The sequence below is a fragment of the Ambystoma mexicanum genome, chromosome 7q, assembly GCF_040938575.1.
Source record: "Ambystoma mexicanum isolate Mex_15411 chromosome 7q, UKY_AmexF1_1, whole genome shotgun sequence".
Lineage (NCBI taxonomy): Eukaryota > Metazoa > Chordata > Amphibia > Caudata > Ambystomatidae > Ambystoma > Ambystoma mexicanum.
The window spans coordinates 960,140,659-960,160,229 of record NC_090941.1 but is presented as its reverse complement, the minus strand read 5'-3'; the positions used below and the strand labels follow the sequence as shown (position 1 = coordinate 960,160,229).

The 19,571-nt window shown below is 42.4% G+C and overlaps 1 protein-coding gene across 1 annotated transcript in view; it reads right to left on the bottom strand.

Moving 5' to 3' along the window:
- The window catches only part of LOC138528419 (retinal guanylyl cyclase 2-like), a 772,203-nt gene that overhangs the window by 40,252 nt on the left and 712,380 nt on the right, over positions 1-19,571 (bottom strand). The window contains exon 19 of the mRNA XM_069640033.1: positions 17,461-17,552. Within this exon, the coding sequence (XP_069496134.1) occupies positions 17,468-17,552 (85 nt within the window). The 3' untranslated portion in view covers positions 17,461-17,467. The remainder of the gene's footprint in view (positions 1-17,460; positions 17,553-19,571) is intronic.

The following is a 19,571-nucleotide window of genomic DNA, read 5'->3' as shown; positions in this document are numbered from 1 at the left end:
ACCATGTCTCACCATCTGGTTTCCCACTCCCACTCCCTGAAGACCCTTCACCCAGGTGATCCTCCTGCACTGGTCCACCCCCAGGAACTGGATCCAAAAGTGATTCATGTGAACCGGCCAACTGGATGACAGATCCCCGGGGACTAGTGGGTGAGACTCCTTCAGGTTTCTCACACTATGCTTTGCGCATTGATAGGGTCACATGATAACCTTTCCACATGACTCCTAGCTAATTTTACTTTGCCGTACACAGAAGAAGTCTGTTTGCTCTCGGGTGGGAGAATTGTTCACAGTGGTCATTATTATGAAGGACCACTTCAAAGAGGTAAGCCATATGGACTAGACAGCTCCTAATAATTTCCTGTACTTACTACACAGCAGCCGGTTCATGCTTCTGCTATGGTGTATGCGCCTGCATGCCAATAACATTGTATTCCAATTTGAAAGACACACACATGTTCTTTGATGTGATACACAGACATCACAACATATCATGTGACATGTTTCTTGATTGTCTTGCCTTTTATTTATTTATTTATTTATTTTGACATTTATATCCGGAAGATGGAGGGTCCTGGGCAAAGAGAAAAATCTTAAGGTGTTTCCCGAAAACCCTGTGTGATTGTTCAGATCTCAGTTTATTCAGAATGGCGTTCCAGTTTTCAGGGACAATGACTGGGAAGCTTGAGCCCCCAGCTCTTGTGAGTTTGAATCTAGGGGTAACCAGATGGTTGGTGTGCAATGACCACATAGGTCTGGTCGATGTGGCTTTTAGGAGTTTTTGCAACAGGTATCAGGGTGCTGTGTTGGCTAGGCATTTATGCGTGATGGCCAGAGTTTTGAAAACATGATCCACTGTTCAATGGAAAGCCAGTGGGCTTTTTTTCTGTCTGAAGTAATTAAAATGCTCTGACCTGGGGATGTTTAGTGCACCCCTGAGACCATAATATTTTATGATCTGCAGTTTATGGAGATTTTGCGTGGATGTGCCTGTAAATAGGGTATTGCAGTAGTCCAATCTCAAGCCTATGAGAGAACGAGCGATAGTAAGGCAACCATCTGCACACAGGAAAAGCCAACAGGCATAAATCAGTTTTTCGTAGTGTGTGCAGAAGAAGAAGCAATGGCGTGGACCTGTCTTTTGAATGATAGAGTAGCATCTAGGTAGAAGCCCATAGTTTTGACAGCCTTGGAAACAGGTATAGTGATTCCATTCATGGTAAAGGATTTGTATTTAGGGTCAAGTTTGTTAAGGGTGGTTTGTGAGCTAGTCAGGAGGATTTCTGTCTTTTCAACATTGAGGCATAATAGGTTAGACGCCATCCAAGCTTGGATGATTTGGTAGATGGAGTGCAGTGAATTAGAGTCAGATGTTTAGTTACCCGTAAGGGGTAGGAGTATTTGCGTGTCATCCACATAATTAGTGTAGGAGATGCCCTGGTCATCGAGAATGTAAAACAGAGGTTTGGTGAAGATGTTATATAGAGTGGATGAGACAAATGAACCTTGAGGGATGCCGCAGGAGATTGGAGTTGGCGGGGTGAAGCAATATCTGAGAAGACTCTGAAAGATCTGTTGGATAAGACAGAGGAGATCCATGCAGTGGCCTGTTCTGAGAAGTAAGCTGATGAAACGAGAATCTGATGATCCACGAGGCATTAACCGAAGAAGTGACAAAGGGTGCCAGTGCTTTAGCACAGTCCTTGATCACTGCTGCTGGGTAGAAATCCACTTGGCATCTCAAAGGTTTGAGACCTTTGATGATTTGTAATGTATGAGTTTTCGAGACTGGTTTGAAGTTAAATGCCTGGTATGTTGGTGGTGCTGAAACTACCCTACTACCCTATAACTATGGAACGACAGCAGGGAGTTTTATTTTTGGAAGATTTTTTTCTGAAGCATGGGCAGTTTATCAAGTAAGGCATTTTGAATGTTAGCACACCACGTCTTTGTTGCCACTGGAAGTGGGAGGGAGGGTGATACTAATACACAGAAAATGGCGAGAACTGAAACTAGCATTGGAAATTCTTACGTTGCATGAAGATTTTTGGGCTAGGAGGAGTGCCTTTTTGTATGCCTTTGCAGTGGCTGTGAAATGGTCTTTATTAGTCACAGAAGGTGAGTTACTCCAGTTAGTCTCAGGCTTGAGCTTTTTCAAGTGAAGTGCTTTGAGGTCCGGGGTGAACCAAGAGTGGCAGTGCAGTAGGCGTTTCATTTTTCCCTCAGTAAGATAAGCCACAGTCTTTGTAGCCCCAGCAACTGTCAAGTTGTAGATTTCAAGCAAAGTGGTTGGGTCTTCAACCAGGGTTACTGGGGAGGTAATCTCGACTAGGAGTGGTAAAATGCTGGTTGCAGTTATGTTCCTAGAGCTCCGCATTAGAGTGAACGCAAAGACTTTGTAGTCAAACCAATGGCAGGGTGCATTAGACATGATAGAGATGTTGCAATTTGGGTCAGCTACCCAGTCAAGTATGCATCCCTCAGTGTGTTTAGAGCTAAGGATGCATTGCGTAAAGCCCAATGTTGTTATGGCATTGGCTAAGGATTGGGCATTGCTGTTGTTTCCACCATTGAAGCCTAGGTTTAGATCCCCCATGAGTATAGTCTTAGATGAGGGTTTGAAAATGGCTGATAAGACATGTATGATGTCCTCTTCGAATTTGAGCACAGGGCCTGGCGCCTTATATACTAGGTGAATCGTCAATGTGGTTGTGTGAGAGAGGGTTACTTTGGTGTACAGGAGTTCCCCTGTAGTTAGGGAGCCATTGCTGATTTCTCTAATAGTTAGAGAGTCTCTGGCTATCAAGGTTACACCCCCCCCCCTGGAGTCAGGTTTGTCTTTCCGGTAAATCGTGTAGTTGTGTGGAATGTTAATGTTAATGTTAATGTTAAAGGACATTTGTACCACGCACTATCACCACCGGAGTGGTCCCCTGGCGCTCTGGCGGCTCTGAAAGAGGGAGGGAAGGTGAGTTAGTGGGTGGAGGCTGGAAAAGTGCAAGAGTGCAGTGATGTGCTGTTGGCAGCCTCAGCCCGGTGGGTCCGTCGGCTGGGCCTGGGGTGTTTGCGGCCGGTAGTCGTCGTGTACTGATGTGCGAGTCTATGTGTGTTTATTGTTTTGTTGTTGCAGTGTAGTGAAGTTTGTGCGGTTTGTTGTGCTGTAGGTTTGTGGTTGTGTTTGGTTTGGAGTTTGAGAGGTGTATGCAGAGGAGGAAATTGTTAGTGGTATTGGTTAGTTGGTATCTCTGGCCTGAATTGACCAGTTCGGCTTGCGTAATCTCACCTGATGAGTGTTTGGGCACCCTGTGCCTCTGAAGGTTCTTGCCCATTTTGCATTCGAGGCCCCTTGAACATCTCGCTGCCTCCTCTGCCCGCTTCGTCAACAACCTTGCATGCTCCTCACCCCTACCCACACGGCTAGTGCACCTGCCAGTGTCCATACCTCAGTTAGTGTGGTGATTAATGGAATCTTGCCAGTTCCACAACCCAGTGGTACCTGGTTGTAGCTATACGGGTGGTTGGGGATGGTAAGGAGTGGTTGGGGATGGTAAGGATTGGCTGGGGTTGTTGCCTCCATCTCCATGGGTCTCGTATGTGAACCACTCTGCCCAGCGTCACCCCTCCCGGTGCCCTGAGTGCTTCTCAGTCAGTTCTGGGAGCTTGTCAAGGTCCTTTCCCATTTAGTCATTTGTCTTACTGTTGTTTCGGTTTTAGTCTCTGGTATTGAAGAGCCAGGTTTTTAGTAATTTTCTGAATTTAAGGTGATCTTTAGTGTTCCTTATTTCTTTTGGGATGTTGTTCCAGGTTTTTGCGGCTAAGTGGTAGAAGGCGGTGCCTCTGAGTTTTTCTTGATGTAAGGTTGGAATGGTAAGGAATGGACAGGGCCTGTGGCCGGGTGCAGCCACGTTTCCAAGACTGCTAGTATGTCAAGCTTGTGAGAGGTGATGAGGTCTGAGATAACCACAAAGTGTGCAAGTATCAACCTGGACTTAATTAGGGCTCCTTTTGGTGTGCATGCTGTAGAGCCAGTTGGGGGTTTGCAAGGTCTCGTAGATGACTGTGACAGGGCAGCTGTATGGCAGTTCCTACCCAGAGGAGGAGAGGAAGGTACAGAGCTGTGCTGTTTCTGCCTACAGAAGGCTTTGGTAGTATGGTTGGGGATATAGGTGGAGCACGGATGTTTGTAGAACGTCAGTAATGGTGGTGAAGAGGCAGTAAGGAATGATGGCGACATCAGTGGCCAGTCAAGAGTGGGGTTGGAGAAGGTCATAGTACCGTCCCGGAGGCGCTCCTTTCTTTGCAAAGGAGGCAGTACACTGCATGTTAGCGCATAGGGCTTAGCGAGGCGGGATGAGAGGCTCACTCATCTGCGATCGCTCGATATGGACGGCAAGAGATGGTTATGTAGTTCGAGGGCTTAGTATGGTGATACAGGTGTGTAGGTCCACCTTGGATTGATCTGGTCCAGTTGCATATGGCGGGGTTCAGGGCCACAGGTGGGAGGAATGGAGAAGGTGTGATCGATGGAGCATCAGGTGAAGTGCTATTAAGGAACTGTTGTGTGAAGAAATGATCATCATACATGAATCTGCATTGAGAATACTATGGATAACCTTTAGTTGAATTGTGAATGGATTTCTGAACATGGAAGGTCAGTTGAATGCACACTATTTACATTTTGCTGCCAAGTGATGATTTATATTTAAGCTGATGCATGTGACATCTTGGTACTTCATGTTGGTTCCTTTATACAGCTCAGCGTGTGCATTAAGTTGCTTTTGACTCAAAAATGTAAGCAAATTAAGTCTTTGATACTCCCTTTTCTAAGGGTTTGATATAACATCTGTGGATTTCATATCTGTGGAGGCGAATGGTGGACTACAGGTATGTGTGTGGGACTAGCATTTCTGGGGGGCAGGAGACAAGTGAACCTGCTTGTTTATTTTTCAGGACAAGCAGTATGACAAAGTTGAAACCATGCGCTTATACAATTGTTTTTGTTGTAGAGTTGTCAAAACAGGAGTTAATATGGTGGCGACTAAGCGCTACAAATGGAATAGACTTCTTGAAAGAATAAGAGAGGTGTGATGCACATCGTTTGGCATGGCATTTGGCCTTTACCCATTTTATTGTTGTATTTTTGTTTGTGATGTTATGTTGTAATTCACAGTGTTGGTGTTATGTTTATTCTTTTCTTTTAGAAAAAAAGAAAGAAAGACCAAAGAAAAGGGAAAATTATTTTCTATGCTTCCTGATGAAGACTGTTGATTATTTGTGGGATTGTGGTGCCTTTCGTTCAGTCAAAGCTAGCATTGGGAAAGGTTAAGTGAATTGGTAGTTTTGTACATGATGACTACCTTGATTTGAATAACAAGAGTGTCACACAAGATATTGACTTTACTGCCATGACCTCAGCTGGCTAGTTGACAAGATTTTATACTTGAGGGTTCCCCCTCGTGTTATATTGTCAAGATTGGGGGACATTGATCGTCCTACAATATCTAGGATTGTGCTTTTCTTTTTCATTATATTGTGATTTTTGAAGAATATTATTTATTGTTTCACAATATTTGTTTGTGACTTGTGGATCTGTCCTCTTCTGCAATTAATTCATATTTCCTTTCTTCACACAGCACTGCGTTTCACTTGATTCATATTTTTTCAAGTTGATTTATATTTGTGGAGTGTGAATGTTTTTCTTGCAACAATGATGAGATTTTATTTTATGTTTTTATACATGCCTTTATATTATCATTAAAATCAAATTGATTAATTTTGACTACAAAGTGCTGTTTAAAGATTTTGGAAGGACAAGGAAGAAGAGCAGGAGTTAAAAACCCACAGGGAGACCCTCGTGCCACAGCCCGACAGGATAAGCCTTTTGCTGTTTCTGGGCTGTTTTGGAAGCTGTGTGGGGGCAGTGTCATTAAAAATGAGGAATCTATGGAAGGGTGGTCTGACTGCTAACCCCAAGAAGTGCCATCTTGCACAGTCATCTGTCAACTACCCTAGGTTCTTTGAGGAGAACGGGTTGGTGTAACCCCAATTGGAAAAAGTAAAAGCCGTCCAAGAAACATCTCCCCTAAAACCAAAAGGGATCTTTGAGTGTTTCTGGGGATCAATGAAAATTACCACAGATGTATCCCTAGATACTCTACTATCAGTGCAGCTCTAACGGATAAACTTAAAAATGTAGAACCCCATAACCCTAGATGGGAGAAGAGAAATCAGGACAGCTTTGACATGTTAAAACACATACTATGCAGTGAGCCTGTTCTTAAGGTACCCACATTTAAAAACAAATGTATCCTGCAGACCGACACATCTAAAGTAGGTCTTGGCGCGGTTCTGTTCCAAGAGCATGAGGGAGTAGAGAACCCCATCCTGTATATCAGCAGGAAACTCTTTCCCCGTGGGAAGAACTATGCCACTATTGAGTTAGAGGCTTTAGAAATCAAGTGGGCTATAACATACTCAAAATACTACCTCACAGGTCACAGGTTTTGATCAGTAACTGATCATTCCCCTTTGACCTGGCTAAGTCTGAGGAAAGACACCAACCCTTGTATTATGCGTTGGTTCTTAGACCTCCAACCATATGGTTTTTCTATCAAGCATAGCAAAAGGAAAGGAGAAAAGGAACATATATTTTCTTTCTAGATTTCCCCTAAGTACAGATGGGGATGACGATCTTGTTAGGGGACGGATAGTTAATGATTCATGGGATCACGTCAGTTCTCCCCAGGGTGAGCCCTACCCTGTGAGGCTAGGGAGGTGAGCCTAGTACACAACATTCACGATAGCGGTGGCGGAAGGTGGGACCTCACAGTGGGAGATTCCCCTCATGGGGATAAGGACCCCCATTCCTTGATGGAACTCCCTAACCCTCTTGCCCATGATACCATAAAACCCACAGAGTCTGATGAAAAAAAAATCTGAAACTGTATGTTATTGCAATACTCCTTCCATTCTTTCTGTAAGAATTAATACCACCAAGACAGGGAAGACTGAAGTAAATTTACTGATCCCAATGTACTAAGGAAGTATGTGTCTACAGAGTTCCCCAGCCTATCATGGTGCCACAAAGTTCACACATTTCACAGACCTTCAATCGTACTGAATATAATTTTCTGGAAGATGAATTGCACCAGGGACCTTTTTTTTCACCTGTTGCGCATTTGGTCATGGCAGTATCATTCAGGTGGTTGTTTGCAGAGATGATTGGTAAAACATTCTGTGGTTACGTTTCATTAACCGTTGTCTCTTGTAGCAGAATGTTACAGGTCTCTTCTTATTGGATCCCTTGTTGAGCCTGGTCCATAAAAACGCTCACAAGAAAAATGATATTCTTCTGGTAAAGGAGAGACGAGAATCTAAAGAATTTTTTATTAGCTCAAATTGAACTCATGCACTTATGAGTATTGTCAAATCCATTCAAATGTATTTAACGTTTAGTAACAAGCCATCAGATTGTTAATCAATCCCGAGAGCCCGTTTTAATACTAATACACCTAATACTGTAACCTAGCCTGGCTTTCCTGACGATTCTTTGTTGCTGTACTGCGGTACAAGTTTTGCTTCATTTTGTTGTTGTTGCCCTAATTATTTATATGTAAGAAAGCAAACGATTGATCCTATACTCAGGCTTGTGAACATTGTACAATGTCGTCCAGCTTTGTTTTATCTCCTCCAGGCTGGCTCACCTAGCGTTGACTATGCCCTTTCATGTTACCTGAAAAAGGCCTTGATTGTAAGGAGCCTACCTGTATCACTCTAGTATAACTTTGATTGAGTGTAGAGATGGATCAAAGTGACTCTATGTATCTGTTTGGTATTTGCTATGTGTATCTGTACTTTTTTTTATTTTTGTTTTGATGTATTTCAACATTTGTGTACTGTTTGGTGGTTTTTATCCGGAGAAACACATATTGAGTGTGTGTGAATATAATACATCTTTTTATAGCACTGTGTTTTGGAATTTTGGCACTTCTAAGCACTGTAATAATATGTGTCATTGGTACCCAGTTGGATGATATTCAATGTATTGATATTTCAATGATAAAGGCCTGAGCTTCAAGCACATGACTACAGATGGAGCCAATATCTCTGTGGCAAGCGCTAAACTCATGGAACTATCTCACTTACTGGTGTGGAAAGCTTTACTGTTCCTTAATGCACTATTGGATTGTAGCCTATCTCTTTACCTTAAAGACTTGTTATATATGGTATTGCACCCTCTTTAAATATCTTCCTTTTCAGCAATATACCACAATTAGTAAATTAGTAAATTAATATGCAAGAGGAAAGAAAGGCTAGCCATCTCGAGGTGTCCAGTGTCAGATGCGGAGAGCTTATCCAGTCCTTGTTTCTTTCTTTCCCTTCTTGGATATTATTTTCTAATTTTAACTACACATTCTGAAATACAAACAGGAACATAGGTCAAAGACAAGAGGTGCAACTTTTGTCATTGCAGTAAAAGTATTTTCCAAATTCCCATACATGACTAATAAAGTGCTTTACTTGTTGCACTGGGTTAACCTAAACTATGAACATGAAGATTGCCCCGCCATCTTGTTAAAATAAAAATAATCATTTGACTCATGACTTTGGGAGTTGAATCCCCTCCTCACCCTCCTCCAACTCTTTTCTGCTTATCTTGTGAATCTCAGTTGCACAGGGATCTATGTGATAAAATCACTGTATATTTTATCGCGGCTGAAAAATGTGAGGTTGGAACATTTCGCATGCCCTTATCCCCTCTACTCACCACCCCAAAACGCCTTAAATTACACCCAAATACCCACACTTACTTGCTTTCGGCTTCATGCGTCAGGCTTCTCCCTGCAACGTCAGTTCCATCTCGCAATTATGGGTGGCATCTGACGCTGTAGGGTCCCTTTCTTTTTTCTTTTTTTCTTTATTGTCCCCTGCGTTCCATGTAACGGAAACGGGGGCCACCTCTGCTACCCCCGAACACATAATGTTGAACAAGGGGAGCGGGACACACCCTCGCAACCCCTGCTCCTCTTGTTCAACATTTTCAAAATTTGTAATTTTTTCTCAAGCTGAATGCACATAAAAAGCCTATTCACCTTTTTTCCCTGACTTTTTCGGAAGAAACAGTTACACAGAGATAGCAAGAAGATGAGTGCGTAAAGCGAAACACAGAGGTTATTCTTTGACTGATTGCCAATATAATGAATTTCTTTTAAATACTCTGGGCCTCATTACCTAGGGACTGTAACGGTAAATCCGTTTGGTGGTATTTCAGAGGGTTTTCCTCTGAAATACCTCCAAACCCATAATGAGGCCCTCTGTGTAATTTTCTTTCAACCCTCCACCCCATAGAAACTTTTTCTCTGCACCTCAGGCTGAAGCCTTGCCTTTGGGATTGCAGTCAACAAATCATAAATGTGTGCCAATTCAACCTTTATTTTTCCAATGCCTAGCAAAGACATTTCACATTTGTATGCATGAAGTAAATAAGGAGCCCATTTCTCTTCTGGTTGGAGGAAGCTGGGTTGAGTCTACCCGTGCCCGGGCATGAAATGGTCACCTGGAACCTCTTAATAATAGGGGTTTTACCAGAATTTGGCTTCAAATAAGTATTCAGCCGAATTCCGGATGAAAATGAGGAATTCGGCATCAGCCCAATACTTAATTACCACTCAAAGCCAAATAGTTCCCCTACAAAATACATTAAGTACTGCTTTGACTGTGTAGAGAAACCCCTGGATGCTTGAACCAGAAAAAATGCAACCCACTAGGGAAAAAGGCTAAGCACACCTTTTGCAAGGTGAACAAAGTTTTATTTTTTATAAAAATAGAAATGCGCCAGCAAAGCACTACATACTTTATGAAGGCACACAGCCTCATCAGTGACGCAAATGACATAATGTACAAATCCAAATGGCTTGAGACCCTATACATGTATTTATTTATTGTTTGCTTTCTAGGTGCTTATATAGCAAGTAAAATACCATTTAAAAGCGCCCACAGGGCGAGGGGAGGGAACAAGGGAGTGAAATACAATACAAAACACAATATTTAAGAACAGTGGGGGAAACTGATGAAAGGAGGAACCAACTATGCCTTGTGAGTATTCAGAACATGCAAGTGCAGCAAGGAAGAGGTAGAAGGGGTACGTGCTGGGGAGTCTGAGCTCATGGATGAGCCACAGATGAAGTGCTAGGCTTTTGAGTGTTACACAGCCAGGAGCTACGTTAGGAGTATGTGCAAAACCTCCAGGGGGGAGGGACTGCCAAGGTAAGTGCTGTGGGTAAACAGGAGCTGAGCTGGGCTGATTGGGTGTGGGAGGCCTGGTGCACCAAGGATGTATAAGTGCCCTGGATACCAATCACAGCAACTGTGGGATTAGCAGAGGAAAGAAGAAGGGAAGGAGGAGGTAAAGAGGAAAGTCTTGAGGAGATTTGGGAATTTAAGAAGGTCCTGCTCAAGGCGCAGAGTCAGGGGGAGGCTGTTCCATAGGAGGGAACCAGCCATGGAAAGTAATCAGCCACCTACCCTCTGTTTAGCAAAACACTTTATAAACAAAGAGTTGGTTCCAGAGGAACTTAGTGGTCTAGAGGGAGAGAATTTAGTAAGATAAGGTTGAGGATAGTGTGGTCTCCGGTCCCAGACAGCCTTGTGGATGATGCAGAGGGATTTGAATTTAATCTGTGCAGCTATCGGGAGCCAGTGAAGACTATTTAGGGCGTAGGGATACGTCTTGCTGCCCTATTCTGGATTAGCTGGAGGGGGTCGCAGAGTGGAAGAAGGTAGAGTCAGGAGGAGGCTATTGCAATAGTGAAGCCTAGAGAGAAACAGGGCTCAGATAACAATGAGCCTCTGGGGCAAGTGAGAAAGGGGAGAATTCCTTTGATAAGGAAGAGCTGAAAGTGGGTCTTCTTGGCAATGTCCAAAGTGTGAGGGAGGAAGGAGAGAGTGGAATCAAAGATGACTCCAAGATTTCTGGCTTCAGGAGAAGTAGCCAGGGGAGAGCCCAAAGAGGATGGCAAAAGTGAAGGGAAGAAGGAGGGAGCAGAGGTCCCAATGGTTTTACAGGCATTGAGGCAGAGATCGTTGGAGGTGCACCAGGACTGGATGGCAAATTGGCAGTCAGGGGTGATGTAGGGTGAAGAAGGGCAGTAGGAAGTTTGAAGAAGAGCTGGATGTCATCCTCATATAACTGGAAGTTGGATGAGAAGGAGATGAGGTGTGCAAGCAGCACTGGTAATATTTTAAGGGGCCAAGGGGAGAGGATAGAGGCCTGGAGGACACCACAGGCGGAGTAGGAAGTAGGAGAGGATAAGGTGCCCAGGATGATTCGGGAAGAGCGGCCAGTTAGGAAGGATGTCAGCCAGTCGAGTTCCATTCCGAGATAACAAGGGTATTGCAGAGCCTTTGTATGAGGATAGAATGTTTGACTGCATCAAAGGCTGAGGAGAGATCTAGAAGGATGAGGGCAGCTGGGGAGTTTGAGTCCAGAGATGCGAGCAGTTCTTCATGGGTGTTAAGAAGAGCAGTTTCCGTGCCTCTGGATGCTTGGAATCCAGATTGATGGTCATGGAGACTCGTTCTGGGTGTGTGAGTTGAGTTGGGGCAAGGCCAACTTATCCAGCAGCTTCCCCAGGAAGGGGATGATGGAAATAGGGCGGTCGTTGGCCGGACAGGTAGGGTCTGCTGAAGGCTTTTTTAGGAATGGGAGCAGAAGGGAGTGATAAGGGAGGAGGGGAAAGATCCAATGAGAAAAGAGTGATTGCAGAAATCCGTGAGTGCGGGGGCAAAAGAGCCAATGTTATCCTTGATGGTCCTGGTTGAGCAAGGGGAGACCTTCATGGAGCAGACAACTCTGATAACTTCTTCAGTTGTGACAGGGGAGAAGGAGGAGAAGGAGGATGGAGGAGGGTGCAGGGACATGGGAGGCATGATGCTGTAGGGTGGGTTGGGAGGGTGTGTAGCAAGGTTGTTCAGGATGTCATGGATTTTGGTGGCAAAGTGTGTGGCCAGTGCCTTGCAGAGGGCCTGGGAAGGAGAAGGGGAGGGGGAGACTGCAAAAGGGTTGGCTAGATCCCTGCAGCCGTGTTGTTGGAAGCAGAGGAAATCCTGTATGTGGGCTCTTTTCTTGGCACAGATGGAGAGGAATGAAAGAAGAAGAATGGCTGCACAGCACACATCTAACTTGACTCACCAGGTGGCAAGCAGTAGAGTTTCAAGAGACAAGAGGTGCACAGATGTACAAGTACACACAACCAACAACAATTCTTTTTTAAATGGAGGCACATATGCAATGCAAGAGGGATGCACAGATGTAGAAGTACACCCAACCAAAAAATGATTTTTAAAAATTGAGGCACAGATTCAAGGCGAGAGGGGTGCACAGAGGTAGAAGTACACCCAACCAAAAATGATTAAAAACATATTGAGGTACAGATGCAAAGCAAGAGGGGCGTACAGATGTACAAATCCACACCACCAAAAACGATTTTAAAAAAGGCGGCACAGATGCAAAGGAAGAGGGGTGCACAGATATAGAACTACACCAGACCAAAAATGATTTAAAAAAAAAGAAAAAAGCCTTATCAAGCACAATCTTTGGCCTGCCGGCACCCACAAGGCTCTCCAGAAGGTCACAGCCCCATTATGGTGCAGATTCAGGCCGCCAGGAGAGGGGCACAATTTAATGTCTATGTACTGTCCACTGTAGGGCTGCTGTTGGCCTCAGTGACTGCAGGCACCAACAATTGTGTGCAATTCTGAACTCGGGGTTTTAATATTTAAATATCCTGAAATGTTCCTCCAGGCTCATGGGGAGGGCGATGCGTGGCTTCCCAGACTTGCAGCAGTGACTTTGGTGGAAAGTGGGGGCGCTCGGCTGCCAACCCTAATTTTGGGAGCTGCATCACTTGCTGCCACCAAGGAGTTAACCATCCACTGTGCCAGCTCTCTGCAGTTGGTCCTCCTCGCAGCCTCTCGGTACCCTGATGTTTTCTCCGAGCCACGTTTCCTCCTTCAGCCGCACTGCATGGGACTCACCAGGCAACCACAGCTGACTTCGGCCGCAGCGTGATGGTCCCTGGGAGCTGTCGAACCCTCTCCTCTTCCTCTGCCTCCTTTGTTCACCTAGGCTACCTGCTCCATAAGGGATACCAGGCCATTGGCCCCAGTCCCTTCTGTCCATCTTCTTCCACGTGGATTCCTCCTTGTGCGTCATCAGGCATGAAGCTACAATTAATTGGTTGGTTTGGTGAAGCAACACAATACATGCTCTACCTCTAACCCAATGAGCACCTAGTACTACAGACAAGGGCTAAGAGGATACTTCGAGGCCATTGCATTGCACACACATTAGCTTGATTTCAGACATGTCAGCGCTCATCCTAAACTCCCCACCCCCATTTTAGTTGTGTTGTTTTACCCTCCCGGCACCTCACAGCACAAATCACATGACCTATGGTGAAGGCAACTAGTCCCTGTTTTCTGATCTTTTCTGATCAATTGGGGGTCTAACAGTTTTATAGTTGGCGGTCTGGAGCCCACTGGTACCTTGGAATGCTGGGGGCCTCAGAACGGAGTTATCTGGGTGCTATTACTTAAAACTGAGACAGGGATGGTTGGAGGCTTGTGCCCTCCTTCTCGTGGAATTGCTTTTCCCAGAGAACTCTCAAATCCCTCATAGCTTTCCGGAGGGCGTTCCTTCTGGGATATGAATGTTGGCAACATGAGACAATGAAGGGTCTATGAATCTCTGCAACTCTTACCTTTCTCACTGGTGTCCAAACTACAATCTATTCCTGCGTGCATACTCTTATTTCCATGTGTGTGTGGCTCGAGTCTGCGGCCTGACTGCAGCACAACACTAGGCCTCAATTTCAATATGTCTGCCACTATGTAAGATGGTGTTTGATTCCCAATGTACTCTGAACTAGAGCCCCTGCTGATACCCCGTGCCCCCCTTTAACCTCCCCAAACCCCTACTGCCCAAATTCAGGCCCCTGCCTCATCCAAAAACACGTGGGGGCCAGGGACAATCATCCCTCCTGCCCAACAGCTGCATGCCTGAAATGATTTGTGCATGTCATGTTTTGAAAGGATCATAAAACAAATGTGAATTTTTTGATTGAGTACAGCACTGTCACATACCTACAGGGTCAGCCGAGAACCATGGAGGACTCATCATTCCCTATATATTTTTGTCTGGTGTCTTTTACGATGGCCCAAAAAAACTACAACATGCCCAACCCGAAAAAAAAGAAAGAAAAATAAATCTATTAATGAAAAGAAATGTGTAAAATGCCTCATCCCCACTCAGTAGCACAGGTAGAAAGCATGGATTTAGCATTCCAAAGTCTTCTATTCAGTAGCACCTAAGCAGTCAGCAGGGTGCTAATTGCTGTAATCACTCATTTTGTGTTTCAGTGCCTTCCTGGAGCCAGGAAACTAAAGATGAGCGGGCCCAAAAGAACATTTGAAAGTCTGAGTAGACACATGCCAGTCTCACCTTTATTATTATTATTATTATTATTATTATTATTATTATTATTATTATTATTATTTCTACTATTATTATTATTAGGGTTTTTATTGAGTGCAGATCAAGTTTCGAAGAAACAACGGAGCGCTTTACAATCCCCTCACAGTGATTGCATGCATTCATATTATACTTTGCAATTAGTCTTAGTTTATTGGGCTCTGCCCAACAGGCAACATCTATGAATGCACACAAGTACAAACTGTGCTATTATTGAATAGTTTATTTTCTAATATGTTATTCATTTCATGGTTTACACAAACATCTTCCATAAACAACAAAGAAAAGAAATGATATAAAGAATGTATGTACATATTTTGAAGCGCTTTTCTTCTCTCTATAACTTTATTAAAAAGGCAACTATTCGGCTTCTTATTCGGCTCTGACCGAATACCTGTCCCAATATTCGGTGTTCAGCCGAATAATTAAATCTACTATTCAGTACACCCCTACTTCATACAGCACCTTTTAGTATCAGGTACTAGCAAAAGCTGAACTCAGTTGACTGTCCAGGGCAGGAATCACCATTCCCTCCCCCCAGTCATTCTGCATTCGGTTGTCCCAACATACAGGCAGTAACTGTCTCTACAGCTGGGCGATAGGAATCTCCCATTTGTGTTACGGGCAAATAACATGTTGCATTTCACACACACTATTCTTTTATCATTGGATCCCAGTTTGAGATCTACAGTTACCAATAGGTAATTCATTTGTATGTTCTATTATTGCTTGCTTAAGGAATAAACCCAAAAGCTTTGCACCCCAAAATAGCCTTATGGCCTGAGGGAGGGGTCATTATCCTAAGCGATAATGGCCCCTCCTATGATCAATAAGGTTTTTAGCACATATTGATAGTAGCAATATATGTTTCAGAATGTTGGTGGTGAAGTAAGAAATGTTACTTTGCCAGCAACTTGAGTCAGTAAATTTAATGTGGGTTTATGTTGTAGTATTTAAATAACCAGGTTGTCTCCATAGTGTATGCATTTTAATTGCAAATTTAGTTAAAACGAAGCGTGTAAAACACAAGCATGCATTATGTGTCATCTCCAATGAAACAGTTTCTCTATGAGAATGTGAAATCATCTGTGGTCGAAGTGGGTGGGAGTGGTTGGGAGCAGTGCTCCTCTAATATTTTTTATTATGCTTACTGTTCCTGTCCTTTCAATTGGAAAAGAAACCATTCCAGAATGGTTTTGTTTTAAAATAAAAGTGTAGGAAGCTGTTGAAACTTCATTGCACTGCACTGAACGTTTCCTTAAACAGCAGGCACATGTGTTTGGGGGTTTGTATTGTGCATGAGAGGCCAGCAGGGAACATAGTTCCACTACTTCTTTTCATACACTTTGACCACTGAAAATTATGTTATATGTAATATGTCAGAGTTCACGCCAGTGATTTAAATTGGATATTGTAATGAGAGTGAATTGATGAAAGAATCTTGCCGGGAAATCACATTGTTCTTTCCCTATCTTCTTTTGAAGTCCGAATATTCAGAATTCAGTCAATACTAGTAGTTATTGACTAAAGTCTGAACAATCTGATTGGCTCAGAGGAGATCAGTACCAATCTCCATGTGCTAATATACCCTTATAGACTGAGGAAGGGGTCATTCTCAGAGGGACATAAGTTGAGGATGGGTCCCTATCCCAAGCAATAATGACTACTCCTAATGTCTACAAAGCTATTAGCACATAGTTTTAGTAGCAATACATGTTTTGGAGTTTTTGTGGTGAAGTAAAACATGTTACTTTAATAGTGAGTAAAGTGAATAGACAAACTGATTCAGTAAATTAAATATGGGTTTATGTTGTAGTATGTAAACAACAAAGTTTGCAATTCATGTGTATAACATATGGAGATAACCTTGTTATTTTAACTCACTGGAGTGAAAGCTAAACACAACATTCTTTCACTTCCTCCAAGAGAAACCGTTTAGTTTTACATGACACACACTGATGCATGTGGTTAATACGCTCAGGTTTCAAACAGTTATTTCCCTTTCTGCTTTTGCATTCAGAATTTTCACAATGCAGTCAAAACAGTAATTATTGACTGCAGTCTGAACAATATGATTGGCTGAGACCATGTCAATACCAATATCCAAGTGCTAATGTAAAATAAAGCACATATTCTGCTTAGTTCTTTTACTTGTGTCATTCTTTGAGAAATGGTTCTATAATAGTGCATGTTTCCTTTTCAGTTTAATTCGTTTTCACACTAACATGCATTTCTGGTAATTGTTTCAAATTGGTCAGGATTACACTGTTTACATGAATGCAGACGTCCCAGAGCAGTTACAAGAACCTGAAGATTGCCTTTGCTAACACAAATAAATGAAAAAAACAACATACATTATGGAATGAAGGCCAAAAGCCAAGACAGTGAGTAAATACGTGTCTCAAAGTTGCAATGTAAGCAAAAGAAACCAAACACCAGAAACGTGAGCTCGAACTAGTTCGAACTAGTCCGAGCTAGGAGAGTGAACAGTGATATCAAATACAAATTTGACAATGAAATATAATGTTCAAAACATAATGTAACAAGTTTAAAATCTAAACTACTATTGGAGTGAGAAATGTAATCGTCTAAAAGTGGATGAATTCACCTTACTAGCATCACAAGCAAAATATAAGCGCAGAGCATTTTTGTGTAATGGTAGTTGAGAATTAAAATATACCAATTGCTAAGAAGGAATTGAAGAAGGTAGATTTGTCAACTCAATTGTGCATTATGTTATTTTATTGAAAACCATTATATGCCCCTTTTTTATCCAAGGACATTTGTGTGTCCTATTACGCATAAAAAGGTGAATTCACCAATGCAATCACTCACATCCAGGCAACTGAAGCTACTACAGGAGTGGAAAGGACACACCCACACACTAACCCACAGGGATCTACTGAAGATAATTACAGACATTTCACTACCTCTTCGCTATGCCATTTTAGCAAGGAGTCTCTCAGCTTTTCGCCTTTTGAACTCAGCAACGTCCTCTGGTGTTAAACCATGTGCACTACACCTGCAGTAGATATATATATATGCCATTAGTAAAAAAAAACGTTGTTTTACGACTTCCAACATAAATGAGAATTTACATCAGTATGAAGGAATTCAGTGGGAAAAAAACATGTATCCCAAGATCTTGTGAAATCAATTTTAAATAAACGGTAAACATGAATAATGATAGAATTGTGAGCGTATTCATTATTATTATAAAATATAATTTATCATGTACATAAAATGACAAATATAGACCATGTTGGAAAGAAAAGGAAAGACATAATTGGTATAGTAAAGCAGGTTTTGCTATGACATGTTAGACTTTAAATGCCATCTAAGGAAAATTAAATCAAACAATGTACTACTGCCCACGTAACAGTTGTATAATATTGTGATGCAAGTACATAACATATGAATTGAGGTATCATTTTTAGACATTACATACTCAAATGGCCTTACATGAATATTCCAGTAAATATTTTATATTTAATTGACAAATCGGTTTTCATGAATGTAAACAGACACTGGAGCTCTTTTTGTATTGACTTGACGAATTTTCCTTTGAAAACAGAAATGTGCTACCACCCATGCTGAACCCTGTAACATGCGTTTTCAATTTCCCTGTATGTTGTGATAAGAAAGAATCATGAAAGTGAATGACTAAGTCCAAGATTCTACATATTTTGCGTTATGTGCAATGCTCAATCTTTGGTCCCTCTAGCCTTACCTCAGTTGGCATTAGTTGCATTATAAAAGGGAAGGCAGCAAATAGAGGATAAGGCACATGTAAAAGTGATTGATGGTTGCAGAGGAAGTACTGATATCTACAAAGCATGCATGTGATGTAAACCAGCTCATTTGGAGATACCTTGAAGCCATTTTATGAAATGTTTCTTCACAGAAGTATTCATGTAATATAACTTTAGTATTACATTCATATACCAATACAGTTGTATCATACAAAGGTAGTTTCGATTGGTGTGAATAGTGAGATATTGAAAAAGGTATTTCCACCTGTTTTATGGACGATATCAAACTTCTGATAAAATTGCAATTTTTGTATCCAAGGGTAGACATGGAATGGCATATCATTGTAACCACATTGGCACAGCTGTTCATCTTTCGCTCTCTCGCTATATATATATATAGCAATGAGCCAAGTCCCACATTCCACAACAACGCCACCTTTTAGCCATTGCTGGAAGTTCACCTCCAGTTCTGAGCCACAACAGCAAGGAATTGTGGGTATGCAAATGAACTCAAATGCAAACTTTTTTTCTCCAGGAAATTGTCTTTTGTCTATAGCTTTATCAACCCAAGACAGACATTCTGCAAGGCTGTCAGGACAACTATATACCTGATTTCACCCTTATTAGGGATCATCATTGCAGTATAGGTCTGACAGCCTTGTGGTTGGAGTATTTGTCCATGTTTTCACAACACCAAGAAAGATATGGTGGGTTTAAAAAGGTTTGAAAAAACCCTTTAGAAAGTTAATTTGAGCCATGTCATACATTCCACAATGCCACCTAGTACCCATCACTAGAAGTTCACCTCCAGTTCTGAACCACAACAGAACAGAATTGTGGGTATGCAAATTAATTCAAATGCAAACCTTTGTCTATGTGGGAAGTTAAGACAGACATTTAGCAAGGCTGACATGTCTATACTACACTGATGATCCATAATAAGGGTGAAACCAGGTATGTAGTTGTTCTGACAGCCTTGTTGTTGGAGCATTTGGCAATTTTTTCACAACACCAAGAAAGTTATGGTGGGTTTAAAAAAAAACTTTCACCTGAAATGTGAAAGTAGGAAAGTTAATTGAGCCAAGCCACACATTCCACAACACCACCGAGTAGCCATCGCTGGAAGCTCACCTCCAGTTCGGAGGCACTGTGGGTATGCAAATTAACTCAAATGCAAATAAATGTCTCCAGGAAATTGTTTTGTCTATGAGGGCAGTGCTATTTTATCCATAGTCGTATCAGCCCAAGTCAGACCAGACAACTATGCGGTTGAAGCATTTGGCCATGTT